The sequence below is a fragment of the Pseudonaja textilis genome, chromosome Z (genome assembly GCF_049901715.1).
Source record: "Pseudonaja textilis isolate UNSWEBS1 chromosome Z, rPseTex1.2, whole genome shotgun sequence".
NCBI classification, from domain to species: domain Eukaryota; kingdom Metazoa; phylum Chordata; class Lepidosauria; order Squamata; family Elapidae; genus Pseudonaja; species Pseudonaja textilis.
The window spans coordinates 53,036,914-53,060,521 of record NC_142008.1 but is presented as its reverse complement, the minus strand read 5'-3'; the positions used below and the strand labels follow the sequence as shown (position 1 = coordinate 53,060,521).

At 42.0% G+C, this 23,608-nt stretch overlaps 1 protein-coding gene across 1 annotated transcript in view; it reads right to left on the bottom strand.

Moving 5' to 3' along the window:
* The window catches only part of COL6A6 (collagen type VI alpha 6 chain), a 127,324-nt gene that overhangs the window by 8,174 nt on the left and 95,542 nt on the right, over nucleotides 1–23,608 (bottom strand). Inside the window, exons 27-32 of the mRNA XM_087917157.1 lie at nucleotides 21,906–21,968; nucleotides 14,732–14,794; nucleotides 2,836–2,871; nucleotides 2,273–2,309; nucleotides 1,318–1,337; nucleotides 266–919 (exon numbers count right to left, since the gene is read on the bottom strand). Coding sequence (XP_087773283.1) covers nucleotides 266–919; nucleotides 1,318–1,337; nucleotides 2,273–2,309; nucleotides 2,836–2,871; nucleotides 14,732–14,794; nucleotides 21,906–21,968 — 873 coding nt within the window. The remainder of the gene's footprint in view (nucleotides 1–265; nucleotides 920–1,317; nucleotides 1,338–2,272; nucleotides 2,310–2,835; nucleotides 2,872–14,731; nucleotides 14,795–21,905; nucleotides 21,969–23,608) is intronic.

Genomic DNA, 23,608 nt, shown 5'->3' with positions numbered 1-23,608 from the left:
GAATTATATTAGTGTCTGAGGTTTTGTATTCCAAATACCACCCATTGGGAGCTCCATAGGAATAGTAGATGGAATAAGTATGGATATTTATTGAATAGCACATATCTGTAGGACAGAATAAAAAGGCTGTAACAATGAAAAGGCCTTCATTTATAGTAATTTGATCTGTAACATTTAAATATCATATCAGGCTCCATACAGTATGTGCTAAATTTCTTGAAACAGTGCTTCTGATAACCAAAAAGAAAAAAGGCAAGTTACTCACCTCAAAAGCTTGAGTAATTTCAGGGACACTTTTAAAAGAAATGACTGCTGGCTGGATACCTAAGGCACTGAACTCTAGGACCGCTGTACCAATTGAGTCAGGATGGTCAGACTCTCCATTGCTGAAGAAGACAGCAACTTTCCTCACATTAGCACCTTGGAGAGTTCGCTTGAAGAGATGCCTGGCAACAAACCTCATGGATCCACCAATGTCCCGTCTGTTGGTTGTTCTCTGCAAATAAAGTCTATTGAGCTCCTGTAACAACTTGTTCTTGTTCTGGAAATCTGTAAAGCGGATCAGATAGTTGGTGTTGGAGCTGTAGGACACAACAGCCACTCTGGCTCCCACAGGACAATTGCTCTCTCTGATGTTTGTTTGGTTCACAATATCAATCACGGTCTTTCTCATTTCTTCAAATATCTTAGGATTGGTATCTTGAGATATATCCAAAGCAAATACTAATTCTGTTGGATATGCTGGACATTTTGGTATTCCTGGAAAGCAAATAAGATTATAAAAATAATCATATCTTGCCCAAAGATAGCAATCAACCATATTGGACGACAATCTTTTTGGATAGTTAATTATCCTGCCCTTTTTAGGACTCGTTAAGGTTACAAAAGTAGACAGGACAACAAAACATAACAAGCAGAACTGAGTCACATATGCACACTAGACTAGACTAGAGAATAGAATAGATATATTGTCTAAATGTGATTGGCCACACAAGGAATTTGTCTCTGATGCATAAGCTGTAGTGAACATACAAGCAATAGGTGAAAAATCATGAACATAATCATAAAATAAAATCATCATAAATCATAAGATACAACATTCAGTGATACTCATAGGATACTATATAAGCAATCAACATAAATCATAATAGGATACTAATAAAAGCAATCAACATAAATAAATAAGATACAAACTTAATGGTACAAAGCATTTAAAAGAGGAGCAAGCAAAGCACCCATCCTTCATTAATAAAAGAGCTGCATCCTTTGGAAGGCATGCATTCTGAAGCAGCTGCATCCTTTATGTGCTCACTCTACTATTAATGGTGGAGCAAGGGCTGCATGTAGAAAACAGAAAAATAGTAAAAAAAAAAAAAAAAAAAGGAGAAGAAGCTACACAGGCCTGAGGTCATTATACTTTCATACAGAACAAAAGGAGAATTAACTATTGGGAAAATACTCACCTGTCCAGCAGGCTACACAGAAGAAAGAAAGTAAAATATTATTTCAAGCAATACGATTATGAAAATTCTTAAAGAGAGGAGATACTCTTATAAGATGTTCTTATTAATGATTATAGGTATCCAATAATTGCCTCAGCAAGGAACAATGTATAAAAAAGGAAGCTGGTCATCTTGGTAGTTTTATTACTTTTGTGTAAATGTTTGGGTTTTTTCCACACCATTTTTTTCACACTGGGTTTGATCACATTGCCTCAACCATTTGCTAGCATTCTCATATGTAAACAGCCATACTTTTCATATTTTTTGACCAGAGATAACGTTCTTGATGTATCTACATTACCAGAAGCTCTGAATGACTAGTGGTATAATCATTTCTAAGTGAAAAAAATAGTAGACAATTAACATACTGTAGTATCAAAACTAGTCAAAGAAATGTAATCTAACATGACCTTTTAGTGGTGCATAAACAAAATTTCTGGTCTCCTCAGTTAAGAGGTTAGTAATGTAGCTTTGGTTATACAACCTATGCTTGTTCCATTATATTTTTATGCTATTATAATCCCACAAGAATCAAACAACATGATTTAAGTCTTAAAGAAACATGTAATCATTTTTAATGAGAAACAGTATACATATATTTTAAATAAATGAAATTCAATTAATTAGAGCTAACAACCTCACTGTTCCCATTATAAATGGTTAAATTAAATCAGTATTTTCTTATATAACATATTCTCTGTTCTTCCCAATTTGTGCTCTTGGTTGATATTTCTGTCATTTAATATTAAAGATGAAGTGGAGATACTTACAGCTATGTTTCTGTACATATTCAATAAGTTCACAAGGCTGAAAAAAATGAAATGTAAAAATATTATTAGATAAAAACGTTTTCAAGAATGTGTATTAATGCAATGTTCCAAAATTGGCAGTTTCTGTGTGTCCTGAGGCAGCAATATCAAGGCATTATAGATTTTTTTAAATCAAGAATTTAAAAGAATCATCATTCCAATATGTTTTGAAAATATTAGGATTCATTTCAACAGATAAGAAATGATCAGATTTCAGTTTCTCAAATTTAAATGCTCAGTGAGTAATCCTAACCAGCTTTCTTTTAGTTCTATTTGGATAGATATTGGACATGCTGACTACCTGCACATTCTCACTAGCCACTCATAGTACCATAAAAATTATGTGGCATACTGCAGATATCCATATAACAACATATAGGTTTGATGTCTGCATGTGCATTAGCATTCATGGCAGAAAAGGTCCCAATGGAACATCCTTACTTTAATGGAAGCCAGTGTGTACCTGAGTGTAGAAATAAATGTATGATGAGAAAATATACTCAATTCATTCTAGTAATACATACTGAATAGAAGGACTGGCCCTTTGCTCCTTTTGGACCCTAGAAGAATAAAATTAGAATTAGACTTTTGCAAAATAATTTACAGTATAGCTTCATCTCCAAGTTTAAGATTTTTATATCATAAAGTGAGAAGCTTCTGTACTGACATAATTACAATGTAGCATTCCAAGTAATGCATCCATCAAAAGCAGAACTCCAAGGCACGTAGATTCTTCAAAGAGCATGTTTATTGGATACATCATATCAGCACAGCTAGGGAGAACCAACTCTACAAGTTCCTGCGGTTTTAGCCTAATTAAAAGTGCAAATATTCTCCCTCATAGATGTGACCAGTCACATTATCTAATGAAAGTATCTGGCAGGCTGCTTGGTCACTCCTCTCCTCTTTCAACTGCCACCTGTTGGGATGACCTTGATTCCCATAAGAAAACTTTTTGTTTTAACTGTTAGCCAATCTATCTACTTTCCCCCTCCCTTCCACCTCTCAGGATTCATGCAATTATGAGACAGTAAAAGATGGCTACAGCAGGTTCACTTCAGAGTTGACAGTCAGACCTCTCCCCTTAACTCAAGAGAAGTTCCTGGAAAATTCAAAAATAAAATAAATTAGTCTTCCATCAGTCACCCATCCCTCCCTCAGAAGTTCTTTTGGCTTTTGAGGGAATTTATTGAGGAAATTCTTAATAAGTCTATCTGCTTTTATATCCCAGCTTTTAAACAAGGTGGCCTCAGACAATGGGTATCCCTTCCATTGCACTAGGTTGTTATGCCCCTGTCAAAGTCTGAATCTGGGGAGGAAGACGAAAAGTTGACAGGGAGTGGGAGTGTGGCTCCATTGGCTGTGGAGGAAACTGGGGAAGGGCAAAGTCTGGCTAGGCAGAGCAGGGAAGAGGTAGAACAAGGGAGAGGGAATTCAGAGGATGACCCAGGCCCACTCCCTCTTCATCCTAGGGTACACAGTGAGGAATGGAAAAGAGAGCAATGTGGGTTGCATGGATTATGGGGGAAGAAAGGGCCCTGATTCCCTTCATTAGCCACACCTGGGAAGAGAGTTTAAAAGAAATGCATGCTGAGTGCAGTGTCTGCTGGGAACAAATGTGAGTTTATCTTGTGTTGACTTTGGTTATCTGCATTCCTGGCATCCTTCCAACCATGTTGAATTACTGCCATTCCTTCACATCTGGAATTCCTTCTCCTGCCCTGCCGGACTAATTACCTCACCTTGCCTTGATTGAACTTATAGTTACAATTTTTATTGGCTACATTTCGGGCTTGATTCTCTGCAGCCGAAGGCTGTTCCTGGGGGAGTTTTTCTCCAGCCAGAAGATAACCAGGACATTGGGGGCAAAGTTGGAGCTAATAAAGGGACTCCTACTGATTATCTAACTGTGTTGCCTTTGTGCCCTGCCCTGGATCATCACAGGTATTGTAGCCTCCCCTTGTACAGTCCAGATTCTAGGATTCTTTTTCTCTCATAATGCACTATGATAATAATGCACTCCCTGCACTATGATTGGCTTTGGGGCTATCCGGTCCACTGGCCTGAGACCCTATTACTGGCTTTAACAAGCTACTGTGGAAAACCTGATGCACTTTCACTAATAGGCAGGGGGGTTTCAGCTGCATTGTGACAAGGTTAATAATCTTCATGATAGGGAAAGGTTCTATAAATTTTGGTCCTAGCTTTTTACAGGGTAGCTTTAACCTTAAATACTTGGTGGAGAGGTAAACCTTGTCCCCTATTTGGAAAGGCATTGGGGCGGGGGGAACCAATGTTTATCAGTTTGCATTTAGGGGAAAGTTGAGCAATAGGGGGCAATTTGAACTATCAGCTGACTCTGTTGCCTCTGTGTTTTGCACCGGGTCATGACACCCACAGCTACTGTGCACTGCATTGTTGTATGCCACCTCAGCAAAATGTAGCAAGTCTGCTCAATTAGTTTGTTGGTAATTGACATAGCATCTTAAGTATTGATCTACCATCATGTTAGTCTATTCTGCCACCCCATTAGTATTAAATGAAATGCTGAGCTAAGCCCCTGGGAGGACCTAATGGATCTGATAAATTCCCTACAGAATTTGGCTGACAATTGGACCCCCCGCAGTCTGAAATGATTCTCTTAGGAACCCCATGCAGTTTGTAAATGTGCTTTACAAATAGTTTGGCTACTGGCAGGCTGATAGGAGACTGGAGCAGGCTATAAAATGGGCTTGCTTGGAGAAGAGGTTGATCGTTGTCCAAATGACTGTATTTCCCCAACTCTCTAGAAGCTCTACTATAAAATCCATGGTGATTTCTTCCTATGGACAGGATGGGTCAGCTACTTGTTGGAGCAATGTTGCACATTTTTTGACATAGTTCTCAATGTCCCTTTTCATCTTTGACCACCAAAATTGCCCCCTCGCCAAGTACAAGGTTTTCAGGAAGCTGAAAAGTCCTTCCTGTTATACATCATGCCTTCTTTAAAGTACTTGGAGCTACTGCTGCTAGTGAAGCCCCACCCTAGCATGAATAGGTGTGGCAGACAACTATTTATCCCCCTGCCAGTCCACTGATAGTCTGCACTTCTGAATCCTATCTGGAAATTATCAGAATTCTTATTGGAATTTGCAGTGCCTCCTGAGCATGTGTATGTGTGTCTCTCTGATGCCAGAAGAAAGTGAGCACACCTTCCAGGACTTCCTTTTCAAGTGTACGAAGAGAGAGACAGAGACCCCTGGTGTATAGGGCCAGTTCAGGGGGAAAGGGAGTGAGCATCCCTTTCCATAGGACATAGAGACTTTGTAGCCTGCTGTGAGAGAGTGGCTGTTGGCACTCCTAATAAAGGGAATGTTTTATTAACTACAAAGGGCTTTTCATGTTTGGGAGCCGGGTCAGAACAATAGCCCTTTGTTAACCCTGTATCATGGATTGGCTGGCAGTTTAGTTTTTAGCTTTTGAGTCAGACCCACTCCCTCTTCAGCTCTTTGCCTTTGCATTTGTTGCCTGATGGTGGCTTATGTCGCTTTCTGGGATGGAGGCATCATGGCGTGGACCACTTCCTTGTGCTTCTGTTGTATTGTGGCATTTGTGACAAGGTGTCTACCAAAAGATTTAGTCCCCCCATCCCAGGATGTACATAAAAGTGAATCGATTGAAGTACTGGGCCTACTGAACTTGTTTAGGTGAAAGTTTCCACAGGGTCCTAAGTGCCTCGAGGTTTTTGTGGTCAGTCCATATTTCAAAAGGCACTTGGTTTCCCTCAAGGAAGTGGTGCCATGTCAGCAGAGCCCAGCAGACTGCATATGCTTCCTTCTCCCATACTGCCCACCTTCTTTCAGTCTCCACTAGCTTTTGGAAGGTGTAAGCGCATGGCTGTAACTTCCACTCTGTGTTTTCTTGGAGGAAAACTGCAGTCACCACCATGTCACTGGCATCCGCTTGGGTGATAAAAGGCTGCTCTGGGTCTCCGTACTTTAGAATTGGCTCTTTGGCAAAGTCTTTTAAGCATCTCAAAAGCCTTCTGTGATTCAAGGGTTCATTTTAAGGGCTGACTTGGCTGAAGTTTCAATCCCCCCTCTGGTCTTTAAAAGCTCAGTGATTGGGAGGGCGATTTCAGCAAAGAAGGGAATTAACTGTCTGTAGAAATTAGCAAACTACAGGAAGCTTTGGAGTTGCTTGCGGATTCAAGGGGGTTGCCAATCTAGGACAGCTTTGATTTTTCCTGGGTCCATTTCCACCTCCTCACTTGACACCTGATATCCGAGGTAGTCTAGGCTGGCCTTGTGAAATTCACACTTGGATAGTTTAGCATACAGGTTTGCCACTAGGAGTTTCTTGTGCACCTGGTGCATGAATTTGATGTGCTCCTCAATAGTTTTGGTGAAGATGAGAATGTCATCTAAATATATGAGGATCCCTTTGTACAGGTGCTCATGCAGCATGTCATTGATCAGTTGCATGGGCCCCCTGAAGGCTGAACAGCATCACTTTGAATTGGAAACTCCCCAGTGGGCAATTGAATGCTGTTTTTTCCCTCCTTAATCCTCACCCACTAATATACCTCTTGCAGGTCCAATTTGGTGAAGATTTTCCTCTTTGCTAAGTGCAACAGCATGTCTTTCATCAGGGGGAATGGATACGTATTTTCCATGCAGACTCTGTTAATTCCTCTAAAATCCACACATAGCCTCATTGTTCCATCTTTTTTTCTCTTTGAACAGCACTGGCGTAGCCACCCTTGATTTTGCTGGCTGTATGAACCCTCTGGCCAGGTTCTTATCGATGTACTTTCTTAGCTCCTTCATTTCATCACCTTGGGGTCACAGAGTTCAGCTTCACTTTGGGTGGTTTCACCTCTGTCATAATCTCTTTTCGCAGTCAGTGGGATGATGAGGGGGCCATGTGTTGCATTTTGCTAACTGAAAACTTCTGCTGGGTCCTGGTATTCCTTGGGAATCTGTGAAGTCTCTAGGAGCTGTTCTGATGCAGCCCTCAATTTCTTGCTTCACTTAGTGTCCTTCAGATGCTGGACAGCTCCTCTTTCTGGAGTGCTGGGAGGGGGAAGATGGCCTATTCCTAGACTTAACTTTTTCTTTCCCTTGGGGCCCCATTTGTCTAGCCAGGACACCCAGGATCCCCGTCTCTGTCATTTTTAGCATCAGTACAAAGCAGATGATTTCCCAGTGCTGCCCATCTCTAGCCTTACTGGTTCTGTGAATAGTGTGGCAGGGGTTCCCCCTATCAGTGATCCATCAACCTGCTCAAATCTTATAGGCTGAGTTTTGCTCTGATCCCTAGCTTCAGGACAGTTTGCAAACTGATTAGGCAGTGGGTGCGTCCTGAGTCTATTAGGGCTTCCACATTCCCCTGGACCCAAGTCTTTGGTGCAACAACTTTCAGAGAGATGGTGAAGGGGAGGATTGGCTTCATTTATAATCAGGTCTCTTCTCCCTGATTATTGCTATCATGGGGTGCAGGCTGCTGGGTGTTCCTCACTTAGGGGAGGATGGCCGGGTGTGTGAACTCTCACCTTTTGTTGGGGCTTCTTTGCCTTGGTGGGCTCCGGTGGCTTCTCCTTTGGTTGGGAAGCTGGTTCTAGACATTCAGCCACCTGATGGCCTTGCTGGCCACAATGGATGGGTGGTCCCGAGGCTTTGCTAGAGGACTCTGCGACTTGGCCAGAATTTGATTGTCTCCCAGCTGGCACTTCTCTGGCTGGGCCTTTGTCTTTTGCGCCATGGTTCTGCACTTCTTGTACCAATTGAGTTTGAGGTCCATTGCCGCTGCCATCTGATACCATTTGTGGATCTGGTCAAATGCATGTGTGCAGCAGCTCACAGACTAGGCCCTCCTTAAAGAAGTAGACCAATAGGCTCTCTGGTCACTGTCACAGCTTCCCAGCCACTATCCAGAACTCTTGGACATACTCCTTAATGGACCGGCCCTTCTTCTTAAGCTCATGGATTTCTACTGTGGCTTGCAGGGCCTGGGAGTCATCTTCAAGTCTAGCTCTTAGCTCTTGAAGAAAGGTGTTGATGTTCCCCAGCTCTGGTGTGTCCTCATCATGGAGTTGAGTCAACCATTCTGCTGCCTCTCCCTCCAGATTCATGGTCACTGCACAGACTATTGCCTGGTCACTTGGGTAGTCTGCCACATGATTGTCTATATGAGCTCACAACTGATTCAAGAAGAATGCAAGTTTCTCTGGGTCCCTGTCAAATGTGACTTTTATTGGGGGAGGAGTGGCTGATCAAGGAGGAGGTTGCGATGGCACCCAAGCTGGAGTCCAATGCCCAGGGACCCAGTTGGCTCTGGGATAGTACGCCCATGATAGGGATCCCTACCACCCCAGAGGGTTGTGCAGGTGGCGGGCAGGCTCACCACCTCATGATGGCATGCAGTGCTTCACGGTGGCCCTGGGCTTGACTGTGCCATTGGCACCTGGGTGGGCTACTAAGCTGCTATGGCTGGACCCGGGCTGTGGTACAGTGGAAACAACAGGGTAGGTCAGCTCAGGATCACTCTGGACGGTTCAAACCTACACGCCTATCCCATCCCCTTGATGCTTATCTGATAGAACCTCTCCTGCAGGTTCTCTACTGTCTCACTAGGGAAGGGCAGATTTGTGCAGCTCAAGGGTTCCACTCACCCTCCAGTGTGGGGTGAAGGTGACCCTAGTCCTACGTGGATGTCAACGGGAATCCATTCCAAACTTCTGGCCAGAACCCTGGTGCTGGAGGTCTTCTTTGGCCCAGTACAAGTCCCCAGTGGCTGGTGTCTCCTTCTGGACCTTTGACTGGGTCAGGAGGGCGACCTCCACCAGCATTGCTGCCATCCTCAGGCTTTCAGTATGGACCACACTAGCACCGGTGATTCTTTCTCTCTCTTTCTTTATTTACACAGCCTTCCCTGAGTCTTCTCTACTCCTTCGAAAGACTGGGTTAGCAACCAGGGCTCAGGACTCCGGAGAGTAGAAAGTTAGGAGAGTTGGTTTAATGTTAGCATTCTAAGTAATGCATCCACCAAAATCAGAATTCTGAGGCAAATAGATTCCTCAAGGAACATATTTATTGGATAAAGCTAATGAAAACCAACTCTAAAAGTCCCTGTGGTTTTAGCTCAATTAAAAGAGCAAATATTTTTGAGAGTTCTGGTTTGCAGGGCTTCGGAGGCAGGCAGGAATCCGTGATCGTGTGCGGTTTCTGCCTGGGCTTGCCGCTGGAGTGTCCTGAGCCAGCTGGCTTCGGGGCTAAGCCACCCCATAGAGGTGGTGAAGACGGGGAAGACCCAGCAGGGTTTGAGGGGAGCCGCACCTCTCCTCCTCAGCTGGCTAAACTCCCTTTCCCAAAGGTGGTAAGAGCGGCGGTCAGAAATGGCCACCTCAAAGAAGCATTCAGCCAGAAAAGAAAGTGCAGGAGGAAGTTAAGAAGTGAAAGTTTTTGGCTGACCAGGACAAAAAGTAACAACCAAGGTACCCTGGAATTTAAATTTTGCAAAAGACACATCGCTCCCAAAGAAGAGTCGGAAACAGCGAACGAAAGTGAAAAGGGAAAGTTTTTTTTCTTCACTCTCCTTCCTCATGCTGATAACGAGAAGATCTGAATAAAGAAATTGGAAAAATCCGCTTTGGCACCAACAGGTAATTAAACTGGAAATATAATTAAATGCCAAAGGGACAATAAAGATTTCCGAACACTAAAAAATCCTTTTTTTGCTATAAGTGGGAAGGGAGAGGAAAAGAATAAGGGCAGGACTTAGAAGGAGGAGACTGCTTGGAATTCAAAAGAATTTAAAGTTAAATCTTAACAAGACTTCTAAAGAATACATTTTAACTGGAACTTTGCAACTAAATAGTAACCCCAAGAAGAGAAAATGAAAAAGAAGAAAGTGTTAAAAGAAATAGCTTGTGCGTATTTGGATTGGTTGGTGATTTTGGGACTTTTGGAAATCATATTTAAATGACTAAAAGCAATTGGGTGGTTGTTTTTTTAAAAAAACAAACAAACTCTACAATGGCATCACCTCTGGATGAACTGAATGAACTGGATGAATTGAAAATTGAATATAAAAAATATAAAGAAGAGGAACAAGAAGGGAAGGGCTCCTTTGGCTCCATTTTTCAATTCTTAGAAATGGTGATTGGTGTCTACAAGAAACAAGAAAAGACTGCTCAACAAGAAGATTGGGACAAAGAAGAAGCCATTTTTAATGAACAAGTAATTCTATCTGGGGAAGAAAAGGAAAAGGGGGGAAAGAGAATGGATAATTTAAGACCTAAAAAAACAGCCAAAAAAGGGAAAAATAATGTGAAAAGGGGATATAATGTTGGAAAGCAGCAGAAAAGGGGAATACAGAAGAGGGAAATGGAGGTGGAGAGACAGGGGGGTAAAAAGGGAAGAGAGAAGAAAGGGAAAAAGGAAGGGAAGAGAAGTTACAAAGGTTTGGAGCAAGATGTAAAGAAACAGGATTTATTCAGAGATAATGGTGAAAATTTAACTGAAAAAGGGATTCTGTAAAGATACATAAGATTGTATTGTTATATTAGTAATAGAAATAATGTTAGAAAATTTGAAACAACATATGATTAACAAGTGGATTAAAATAGTTAGTGTAATTTAGTGAAACTTTCGTGAACAAAATAAACGAAATGAAATAAATGAGAGATTTGAACTAGGAAGGAATGGGAACATTTTAACTACTCAACGTTTTATAAAATATAAGTGAAGTGAGAGGGAAGTAATTATGGAAAGTTTATAAATGTTTCCATAGAAATATGATACTTATTTGAAAAGTAATGTGTAAAATGTTCAAGATTTAAATGAATATTAATATTAATGATAGAATTGAATTGGTATGGATTGTTGTTTTAATTATTTTATATATTTATATTTTTTTCTTTTTAAAGTACATTGTGTAGTTTAGAATATACCAAGCAGAATCCAAATGGAAGTTATGTATTATAGTAAGTGTTATAATTTTAGGGGAAAGATATAAAGGCATCATACTCCAATCAGTGATCACAGGAGAAATTTTGCTTAATGAGAAAAGATGAAACAGGACAGACAAAGAATATAAGTATGATGATTTGAATTGAGATGAAATAAATAAAATAAAATTAAGAAAGTTGAAAGAGGGGAGAAGTTATATAGACAATGTAGAATGGTAATAATATATGGAATGGAATATAAAAATGAGCATGAATTTGAATTTGTGTCTGCACGAAGAGATGTAACCTGGGATCAGGCTGCTTTCAAAAAAGATGTTTTATGTTTTTATGTTCTATGTTTTGTTTGTTTATGTATTGTTTTTAAAAATCAATAAAATTTTCAAAAAAAAAAAAGAGCAAATATTTTTCCATCCTGATGTCACCGGCCACATTGTCCAATGAAAGTAGCTGGCAGTCTACTTGGTCACTCCCCTCCTCGTTCAACTGCTATTCTGTTTGGATGACCTTGGTTTCCACAAGAAAACTTTTTGTTTTGACTGTTAGCTAGTCTATCTACCTTCTGCCCCTCCTCCCCTTCTCAGGATTTGTGGCAACTATGAGGCAGCAAAAGATGGCTTCAGCCAGGTTCACTTCAGAGTTGACATATACATGTGATGGTATGCTACCAGTTTGGATTGGTTTGACCAAACCGGTAGTAAAAAAGCTGAGAATCAGCTGAGAGGAGGAAAAAAATCTCCAATCAGCTGAGAGGAAAAAGAAGAGAAAAGCGCAGGATTGCGCTTTTCTCTTCTTTATCCTCTCAGCTGATTGTAGGTCTCAGCTGGTATGAGTGACATTAGGCAAAGCTGCATGCTGACATGAGGCAAAGCTGCATGCTGATATTAGGCACAGCATGCCCACCAACCCACACCCACCGAGCTATGCCCACCGAACCAGTGAAAAAACAATTTTAATCCCACCATTACATACAACATGTAACTAAGTTATCTAAGTTGGAGGCAGAAAAGATCTGACATTTCCACAAGAAAACAGTTTAAGAGTACCCAATAGATTTCTTACACTCTGCAATACCAACTATGCAAATCCTTCCTTGCCTTCTTCATTAACCCCCAGGGGTAGGAAACTTACTGTTTGCATGTAAAATTGCACCAAAATTCTCATTTTGGTGGCCTCTTGATTTAAAATTTAAAAATGAGCCTCTTAACATCATGTTGTCCAAATTATATTCGGTAGGGTGGTTTTCATTGTCTTCAAAAAATAAAGACAAATCGCCCATAAAATTAATTCACCTAGTCTTCCTCCAAGTCCTTTATATCCCGACAAAGTTTATATTATCTGTCCTGACATAAAACTAACAATAGTTAATTTTAATGAGTGTCAATTCTAAAATGTCCCCCAATGAAAAGGTATATAATTATGACCTAATCAAAATTATCATTCTTAACCTTACTGCAGACATAATATGGGGACATATTTAATGCTAAAAATCGACAGATGTATGAATCAAAGAAGGCCCACAATGAATGACAGGATGTTGCTATCTAGAATGGTTTCTTCATTATATTTCATTTGAGTTAAAAAGTTAGGAAACCTCTATGGCTAAAGTCAATACATTATTACTAAACAATTTTTAATTACATAGATTTTTAAACAATCATAAATTGTGGATTATAGACCAAAATAATTAAGTCTATGTGTGCACTGCATGAAGCTCAAACAACCCTATCTTATCTCACCTTCATTGTGACTTAGCTATAAATTATAAATTGATCCAGTAGGTTACTATAGAACTAGAACCAGAGGTTGCCTAATGAAATTGAATTCTGGAAGAATCAAGAACCGACAAGAGGGTGGGTTTTTTTTACACAGCATATAATTACATTTTGGAATTTGCTATCATGAGATACAGTACTGGTTACTAGTTTGGCATCAAAAAAGGACCAAATCATTGTATCCTGGAGATCAATGGCTATTAATCTAGATAGCAGTATAACTGCCTCTGAATACAGTGGTACACTACAGTGCTTCCCTTTGTAGGTGGTTTGTCATTGTGAGAAAAGACTACAGGACTGTTACGCTCCAAGTCAGCATATATTCTTATGTTCTCAATAAGCAAGATATCACAGACATGCAAATAAAGGGAAGAAAAAAATCATAATTGCAATCAAGGATTAACCAGCCTGACCTATATATGAAACTTACCTTCAGAAGAGCAAAATAAATGCACTTAAAATTTATTATTTTTTTTCATGAGGACCATGGTTAAGGATTCTGTGAACCCTTAAAAGCTTTATTACAACTTATTAAGCTAAAATAATTGAAATAAATAAACAATTCAAATCTAAATACCCGTGTTTCTCACAAAATAAGGCCGGGCCTTATTTTAAAAAAAGCAAAAAACAGCTAGGACGTCTCTTCAGAGGTGAATTAATTTCTCTCCCCCCCGCCTCCTCGTAATAATAGGGAAAAAAAGATTTTGAGGTACCTGGGAGCGCTGCGTGCTGCGTTTTGGTTTAATCCTGAGTGGCTGGGTGGGCATGAGGAGAGCCAAGCAAGCGTCTCTGCTGCTGCTACCCTTGGTGCTCCAGCCTCAGGCTCTGCAAGTTTACAAAAGTCCCGGTGCGCAGCCCATTCCTGCATTCCTAGCACCCAGGCCGAGCTGCAGCTGTCTCTCTCTTGCCAGCACCATTTCCAATAACAGCGGCAACCATGGAGGCGGTTCCCCCATCCAAGAAGCGGCTGAAACGCTTCCATGGTTCCTGCCGCTGCTGCCGCTGTTATTGGAGATGGCTCGCTCGGCTCTTCTCATACCCACCCAGCCACTTGAGATTAAACTAAAACACAGCATGCGGTGCTCCCAGGTAGCTCAAAATGTTTCTTTTTCCTGTTGTTTTGGGGACGGGGGAAAAGCGGGAGCGACTCAGATGCTGTTGTTGGAGACGGCACTGGCGAGAGAGGCGCCAGCACTGGTGGGAACCATGGAAGCTACGAAGGCCTGAGAAGTGGCTGAAATGCTGCGGGACATCCGTGCCAACACTGCCCACCTGCTGACCTGGGTAAGGTCGTGCTCCCCCAGGAGTGGCTGATGGTGAGGCGTAGCTGCCCATAGGGCACTCCTAATGGCAAGTTTCCCCCACCTTCCCCCTCCAATTTTCCCATGTTTTAAACTAGGCCTAAATTTGGGGGGGAGGGGCTTAATTTCATTTTATGCCAAGAAAACATGCTGGGTCTTCCTACTGGGACGGGGGTGCGTATTGTTGGAGAAACATGGTAGAAATTTATTGAAGGTCAACTAGATTAAGATGCCTAATTTGGCTATACTTGAAAAACCACTCAGATAATTTGGTATCTTTAGGGGAGGGGAGAAGATGGAACTAGAAAAATGTGTATATTAAATTCCAACTGTCCTCTACCTAAAGTTGATATTTGTATAGATACAACAGTACAGCTTCAATTAATTAATTACATACCAGATGTCCAGGGTAACCCCATGTTCCTAGTTCACCATCATCACCAACTAATCCTGGAGTACCCTGAGAAACAAAAGCTGATTTGTTTCAGGAGCAATATAAAAGACTGCACATTTATATATTCCCAACCAGATTTTGAGGCAGCTATCTTTCGGTAGCAAATGTGGGAAAGAATAGTGAAAAAATATTAATAATGAAATGTTTTACAAGAGTTGCACAGTATGTATTATTATCTGGAAAAAACAATTTATCCATTGTCTACTTCTCTTGGACACCAGTACCATAACGCTAGGATTTCCTTAGCCATAGCTAGTTTTTGCTGGTAAAGACTAATGATGAAAGTTGTCTGCTTATACAAATAGAGGCTACAGCCCAAGGTAAGGTAACCCTGACAGAGCCTGAATGTGATAAGTATTGCAAGGTTTCAATAAAGTACATTTTTGTTCATTTATCAGTGCTATTTTCAATGCCAAAGATATCAGCAATTGCTTGAGAAGTTACAATCTAAATGGACAAACTAATTTCACAAAGTTTGGAAATCTAGTAAGATTTCAACTATATAATTTTAGGACTCAGAAGAGCCATCTGAAGAAGTGACAGGTGTCAGAATATTCATGAACTGACAGAGTAACAAGGTAACAAGGTCAGCCAATGAATAGGCAAAGCAACTAAGTCAGCCAATGAGGACTGTTTGGAAACTGAAACTGGAAGGAGCTTGGGTGTGGCTCTTCAGAGTTCTGAATCTGCAAACTAGTGAAGGATCAGATGATGGAATGTATGTGTGGAGGCCCTGGGGATCAGAGGAAGGGTCATATGTAGAGATAGGACCCAGGTATGAATGGAATGGACATGAGAGCGAGGAATATGAATTCTGATAAAACATTTTCTCTTGTCTTCATTTCTGTGCCTTAAGCAGCCTTGCTCCTTCCTGTCTCTCTCTATAGAAGGAGAGGGGTCACGGGGGGGTGGTGGGTGTTGCTGCCTCAGACAAAGATTTAAAACTGCTTTTACTTTTCTTCGCAGAAAGGGGAAGCTACCTTGAGCTGCTCTACAATAGGAAAGGGGTTGAAACCATATATTCTTAACAAGGCAGTAGTTAACACCTTAAACCACTAGTCAGAATATTAGGGACAAGAATAGCTTGCTTATATGAAAATCCCCCAAAACCACTTAGCTGGCACATGAAACTAGGACACTTTGCAAGATACCCATGACCTGGGGTAAAACACAGGTGATGCAACATTTAGCTATTTAGGGGGCTGAGATCCAAATAACCAATCAATATTATCTGTTATGCATGCATTATTAGGGGAAGGGCAAAGGGCTGAATGAGACCATCCCTTGACTATAAAAATTGCTCTAAGATTGTAATCAGGGCCCTTGGTTAGCTTCTGAGCCAGGATCCTTATATCTTGGTACCAAAATAAAAGTATAATTTTGTATCACACCTTGTTGTCCGGTGACTTATCAGCTTCAACACCAAGCAAGAGCCCAGTTTTGGGAACAACACTAGTCTGCAACTCTGAATCAAAACTGAAACTGTTCTCTGATGTTCTCTTCTCTCCTTGTGTTTTGTCTGTAACTGTTACCATGTTGGAAGAATCTGCTGTTGATATTGTAAATTTACTTCATGTGTTATTATGTATATAAAGAAGTTAATGAATCCTGCTGAATCAGTTATCTGTATGTGCTTTCTGGATTTGATTTCTGCAACACACTCTGATAACAGGTGACTCTGAATACCACCTTCCATATCCATTTGCATTATATTAAGAGATCCTGCTGAAAGATCTCCGTTTTATTATGAGACAAAACCCAAGCTGTACTGTCATTACAGATTCCAAAGCACAATAAAGCAATGCATGATTCTCCATGAGGATACCTGTGGAATTTTTATAACTGGATGTTGTGACTCCGGAGTTGGAATCTGTTCCGTTGGCAGATGTGAGCTCAAGCGAAGAGGACATGGCAGTGATTTTGGGGAGTGAACACTCGAAGAGAACTCTTTGAGGCTTTGGGATTTATAGCCACGTCAGGTTTGCCGGACAGAGTTTGGATTTATTGGCTGAGGACTGAAGATACTTCATCGGTCCTCTTGTGAGAGTTTGCTTTTTGGTTTGTGATATTTTGGAACTGCTTGTTTCGTTTTGCCCTCCTGCATTTAAAGGGGAGACATAACATTTTTGCTTCTGGCCCAAAAGAAACCATCTTTCAACCAAGATAGATCAACTCAACTGCAGCATTTGGTGGAGCAGCAACAGCAACAAATAAACCAACTGCTACAAAGTAACCAGACCCTCCAAAACCAGGTAACTCAGTTGGTGAATCATATTTCAAGTTTGCAAATTCCTGCTGCTCCTTCAGCCCCTCCCTTGAGGAAAAGCCTGGTATCCATGCCGGAGAAATTTTCAGGACAAATGGACATGTTTCCGGCATTTTGGGGGCAGTGTCAGTTATTTATGTCCTTGAGGCCTGAAGACTTTCCAAATGACCGGGCTAAGGTAGGATTTATTATTAGCCTTTTGCTGGGCAGGCTGCCAAATGGGCTACTCCCTTGTTAACTCAAGATAGTCCTTTATTAGATAATTTTCAGGGTTTTCAGCAACAAATGAGGGTTATGTTTGAAAACCCAATTAAAACTCAAACTGTGGCAAGACGGCTACGGGACATTTATCAGGGGAAACGTCCCCTGCAGGAATATATTGCAGAATTTCATTTACTTTGGATTCCACCTGGAATGAATCGGCCCACATGGATGCGTTTCAGGAGGGCTTGGCAGATAACATCAAAGATGAGTTAGTGCATGCGGAGCGGGCTGCAACTTTGGATGCACTAGTAACACAGTGTTTGTGGATTGAAGCCCGCTTACAACAGTGCGGAAGCAAACGGCCCGTTGTGGAACCATCTTCTTTTCCTCGTTTACAAACCACGCCACTGAAAGTTTCTCAAACTACGGTTAAGACCGAGGAGCTGATGGAGTTGGGTGCATTCCGCCCTCGCTTAACGGTGCGAGAACGTTCTAGAAGGTTTCAGGAAGGCTTGTGCCTTTATTGCGGGGGTTTGGGACATTTTGCTAATTCCTGCAAATGGAGAGGGTCCCGCAAACCTGTGCCTGAATCCATTCCTGACCCGTCGGGAAACGGGGTAGGCCCGACCTCGGGGAAACCCTAGGTCGGGCACGTTCCACACCCCCACCCCAAATTGCTGAAGTGAATCCAGGGCCTCCTCGGCATTTACTTTTGGACACTAAAATCTTTTCACAGTCTCAGAAGGAGGGAATCCCTGCGGTTGCATTGGTGGACTCAGGGGCTACAGCCAGTTTTATGGACTGGGCTTTTGCTACGCACTATGAGATCCCATTGATTGCTGTGGGCTGGTTACCCATTAACGTGGAAACCATGGATGGGCATGAGCTCAAGTCTGGGCCCATTCGTTTTGCCACCCAGCCAGTGCGTATGGTCACTGGAGATCACGAGGAGGCGATAAGTTTTTATATCACCTCGAACCTTCATCTCCCCTTGGTACTCGGCGTGTCCTGGCTGCGTTTGCATGATCCGTTGGGGGCCTGGGTGCAGAATGGCATTTCCTTTCCAAGTCTCCAATGTGTGGATCATCTGAGACATATCTGCGCTGGCCAGGATATCACCGCCACTCCTGCTGTTTCCATACCTCCAGAGCTATCGGACTTCTCTGACGTTTTCAGGGAGAAGGAGGCGGATCAGTTACCACTGCATCGTGCTTATGATTGTCCTGTAGACCTGATACCAGATGCTCCACTGCCCAAGGGTCGGTTATACTCCATGTCGGAGCCTGAGTTGGCTGCGCTTTGAGAGTTTCTAGATAAAAACTTGGCTTGGGGGTTTATTCGACCATCGTCGTCTCCTCTTTCGGCTCCCGTTCTTTTTGTTAAAAAGAAGTCAGGAGAACTTGGCTTATGCTGTGATTATTGCCGGTTAAACTCCATCACAGTGAGGAATAGTTATCCTTTGCTGCTCATTCCGGAATTAATGGAGCGGTTGCGGGAGGCTACTATCTTCACTAAACTCGATCTGCGTGAGGCCTACAACCTGGTTCGGATGCGCAAGGGGGACGAGTGGAAGATGGTGTTTGGCACTCGTTATGGTCATTTAGAGTACACCATCATGCCATTTGGTCTGACCAACGCTCCCGCGGTATTCCAGCATTTGATGAATGACATTTTTTGCGATATGCTGGATAGGTTTGTTGTGGTGTATCTGGATGATATTTTGATCTACTCCCAGTCCAGGGATCACCACCTTCATCAGGTCCGTCAAGTGCTGCAGCGTCTTCAGGAGCATAAGCTCTATGCGAAACTGGAGAAGTGTTTCTTTTTTCAGTCTTCAATAGAGTTTTTAGGGCATATCATCTCTCCCGAGGGCATTGCTATGGACCCTAAAAATGTTGAGGCCTTGTGTAGTTGGGAAGCCCCTCATCGAGTAAAGGACATGCAACGTCTTCTGGGGTTCGCCAATTACTATAGGACCTTCATTCCAGGTTTTGCTAAGTTAATGGATCCTATTACTCAGCTCCTTCATAAGAAGGTCCTGTTCCGGTGGGGGCCTCCACAACAACAGGCTTTTGAAACTTTAAAGAAAGAGTTTGTGGCCGAGCCGATATTGAGGCATCCTAATCCGAATCGTCCATTTGTGGTCGAGACAGATGCCTCTAATGTGGCTATCGGGGCAGTATTGTTGCAAGCTCCAAAGGATGGCATACCTCTTTTCCCCTGCGCATACTATTCTCGGAAGCTCACAGCTTCTGAGCATAATTATACTATTTGGGAAAAGGAGTTGTTGGCTATTAAGGCTGCATTTGAGACCTGGCGACATCATCTAGAGGGGGCTCGGCATAAGGTGGAGGTTTGGACAGATCACCGAAACTTGGAACATTTGTCTACCGCCAGGAAGTTGAACCAATGCCAGATCCGGTGGTTGTTTTTTTTGCAAGATTCAATTTTTTCGTCACTTATGTTCCAAGCGGACAGAATCGGAGAGCAGACGCGTTGTCTAGGAAACCTGAATATCTCGGTCCTGAGGATCCTCTTCCTCCACGAACGGTGTTGCCACTGGAATCCTTGGCTGTGCTTCAAGATCCAGTAGACTTATGGGCTCGAATATGGGAGGCGCAGCGATTAGACGCATGGACACAGCAGAGAAGGGGGGAAGTTGGACCTGATTCCCCATGGTCTTTTGAAGAGGGCTTGCTACGACATCGGGGTTTATTGTATGTACCCATCAGGTCGCTTAGAGCTCTCATCATGACGCAATGTCATGACAACCCTGCTGCTGGTCATTTTGGTTTCTACAAAACCCTGCACTTAGTCACCCGGACTTTTTGGTGGCCTCGGGTTTGTCATGATGTGTTTTCTTACATCACTTCTTGCGTACAATGTCGGCAAGCGAAAGCAGCATCGGTTGCGCCTCCAGGACTCCTGCAACCATTGCCGACTCTGGACAGACCATGGGGAGCGATCTCCATCTTTCTCACGCATTTGCCATCCTCGTCGGGTTTCATGACGGTGCTCGTGGTGGTCAATATGCTGACTAAAATGGCTCATTTCATTCCCTGTCGGAAACTACCATCAGCTCGCACTACGGCTCAGTTATTCTTACAGCATGTCTTTCGTTTACATGGTTTGCCGGATAGGGTGGTTTCGGATGGTGGGGTCCAGTTCACTGCGCAGTTCTGGAAACGGTTAATGTCGGCGTTACAAGTTCAGGTGTGTCTGGTGTCAGCGCACCATCCAGAAACTGATGGCGGGACTGAGAAGGTTATTGGCATTCTCACTCAGTATTTGAGATGTTTTGTCAATCATCGGCAAAATGATTGGGCGAAATACCTCCCTTTGGCAGAATTCTCCTTTAATAACTCTCAACATACCTCCACTCATGTAACGCCATTTTATGCGAATGTGGGCTATCATCCCCGATTCTTTCCGTTAAGCATGATGGACTCCCCGGTTCCCGAGACACAAGACTTTCTTGAGGAATTACAAGCGGTTCACCATTTAGTGGTGCAACAACTGGAATGGGCGAAGGAAGATTACAAATGGTTTGCGGACCGTTCTCGTAGAGCAACGCCTCCATTAGCTGTGGGAGACAAGGTGTGGTTATCCACAAGGCACCTTCAGGTTGATCGCCCAATTAGGAAGCTGGACCATCGTTTCATCGGTCCATTCCCGATTGAGGCGGTCATCAACCCTGTGGTGTATCGACTCACCTTACCGCGCTCCATGCGCATTCATCCTGTATTCCATCGTTCCCTCCTGGTTCCTGACTTTCCGGAATGCCCTCTTCGTGCTCCCGCTGGTGCGATTTCTCCATCACCACCCAGTGCAGAGGCTGATATTGACGACTCGGTAGTCAGCGTTACTGATTCTCGTTGGCTAAAGGATCGCTTCCAGTATTTAGTGGGAAGGAGAGTGAATGGTTCGGAAGTTTTTTCATGGACGGATGCTTCACGGTTCATGCCCCAGACTTTATTCAGAGGTTCCATGAACGTTTCCCTTCGAAACCGCATCCGGATCGTCAGATTCGGGGGAAGGGCCCTGCGGTGAGGGATAGTGTTGTGACTCCGGAGTTGGAATCTGTTCCGTTGGCAGATGTGAGCTCAAGCGAAGAGGACATGGCACTGATTTTTGGGAGTGAACACTCGAAGAGAACTCTTTGAGGCTTTGGGATTTATAGGCTCGTCAGGTTTGCTGGACGGGTTTGGATTTATTGCTGAGGTCCTCTTGTGAGAGTTTGCTTTTTGGTTTGTGATATTTTGGAACTGCTTGTTTTGTTTTGCCCTCCTGCATTTAAAGGGGAGACATAACAACTGGATATATCACACAAAAGTCACACATTTTGAGCCCAACTCTTGTGTATTTGAAATTTGATTATTTTATATTGAAATGAATGAGTTACTTCAAGCCACCAAATGAATCATAATCATAAGCACGTTGTTGGTTTTAGAAATTTGATGGTCAAGGAAATTTGATGGCTCCGAGGAAATTTTGAGAACTCAGTGAAAAGGGACTGCATAACTCCCAAAAATACATTTTGCATTATTCGGAGGAGAAAAAAAAGCAATATATTAAAAATACAGCATGTAATAATCAAACAAAACCATGGACACTAAAATAGCTTTTGTACAGTTTGTTTCACAATACCATTCTTCCTCTTTTTCCTTTTAGTCCAGGTTTTCCAGGATTGCCCATATCTCCAGGTTTTTCCTGCCAAATATAGCACAAAGTTAATAAAATGTATATAAATAATATATAACACTGCAAAAACACAGTATACTGCTTATTCTGATAGGTAGAATTATCTATTTTAATTAATGTTACAAAGAATTCAATGAAATAATTGGAATTAGATATTTGAAGAGATGATAAGCATCTTATAGAAAATGCAAAAAGAAATTTGTGACATAGAAACATAGAATCATATAATTGGAAGGAACCTTGGAGGTATTTTAGTACCATTTCCCTACTCAAGGCATGAGTCATACACCATCCTGGTCAAATGGTCATCCAGTCTGCTTTTGAAAACCTCCAATGATGAAGCACTCACAACCCCATGAGATTAGCTATTCCATTAATTATTTGTTCTCACTGTCAGAAAATTTCTCCTTTACTTCTAGACTGGATTTCTCTTTCACAAACTTCCACTTATTACTTATTGTCCTAGCCTCTGGTGCCCTAGAGGAGAAAAAAAAATCAAACCCTCTTATTTGTGACTACTCCACAAGTACTGGAAGATAGTTATCATCTCATCTCTAATCCTTCTCTTTTATAGGCTAGACATACCTAGCTGCCTCAACCATTTGTCATATGATTTAGCATCCAGACCCTTTATCATCTTTGTTGCCTTTCTTTGCACATTTTTCTGGGTTTCAACATATTTTTGTATCACTGCATGCTTCCCTTCAGGTAGATATAGTTCGATTCAAGACTATACTCTGAATGTGGTTGATCAACCAATTGCACATCCTTATGGTGATGGTCTATCCCACATTTTTTCTATCTTGCCAAGAAATAGGTTATGGTCTACCTAGTCAAACACTTTGCTGAAGTCCAAGTATCCCATGTCCTATCATTTTACTGATCCTTACTTACTTTATAAAAAAAAATGGAAAAAGTCCTGTCTGGCATGTTCTGATTTTAACAAATCCATGCTGGCTTTTAGTAATCATCTTGTTTGTTTGTAGGTGCTCACAAATCCTCCACTTACTTTTTCTGGGATTTTCCATATATTGATGTCAAACTGATTAGCCTATAATTTTCTGGATTCATTTCCCCTCTCTTTTTCTAGATTGGAACTATATTAGCTCTTTTCCAGTCCTCTGGGATTTTCACTGTGCTATATGAGCTTTGAAAAAATATATTCAGTGGCTCTGAAATTATACCTGCCAGCTCCTTCAAAACCGTTGGATATAAACCATTTGGCCAGGTGATTTGTACTTATCTAGGGTGGATAGGGATTCTCTTACTAATTCCTTGCTTGTTTTGATTTGTATATCTGTTCTATCTTTCTCAGTGCTGATTTTGATAGGTTTGGCTTGGCTTTTGTTAAAAATTGAAGTATGTAAATCATGCAGTTTGCAAAGTAATATGATGAACTAGTGTCAGAGTATATTCATGAACTGGAATAGAGCTTGGTAACAAGATCAGCCAATGAATAGGCATAGCAACTAAATCAGCCAATGAGGACAAACCGAAACTAGAAGTAGTCTAGGCTGGAAACTGAAACTAGAAGTAGCTTAGGCATGGCTCTATATTAAGCTCTGCAGCTCTGAAGCTGTTGAGCTCTGAGTCTGTCTATTGAAAATGATACTGCTTCTCTCCTTTGCTGTGTATAATGCTTGCCTGCT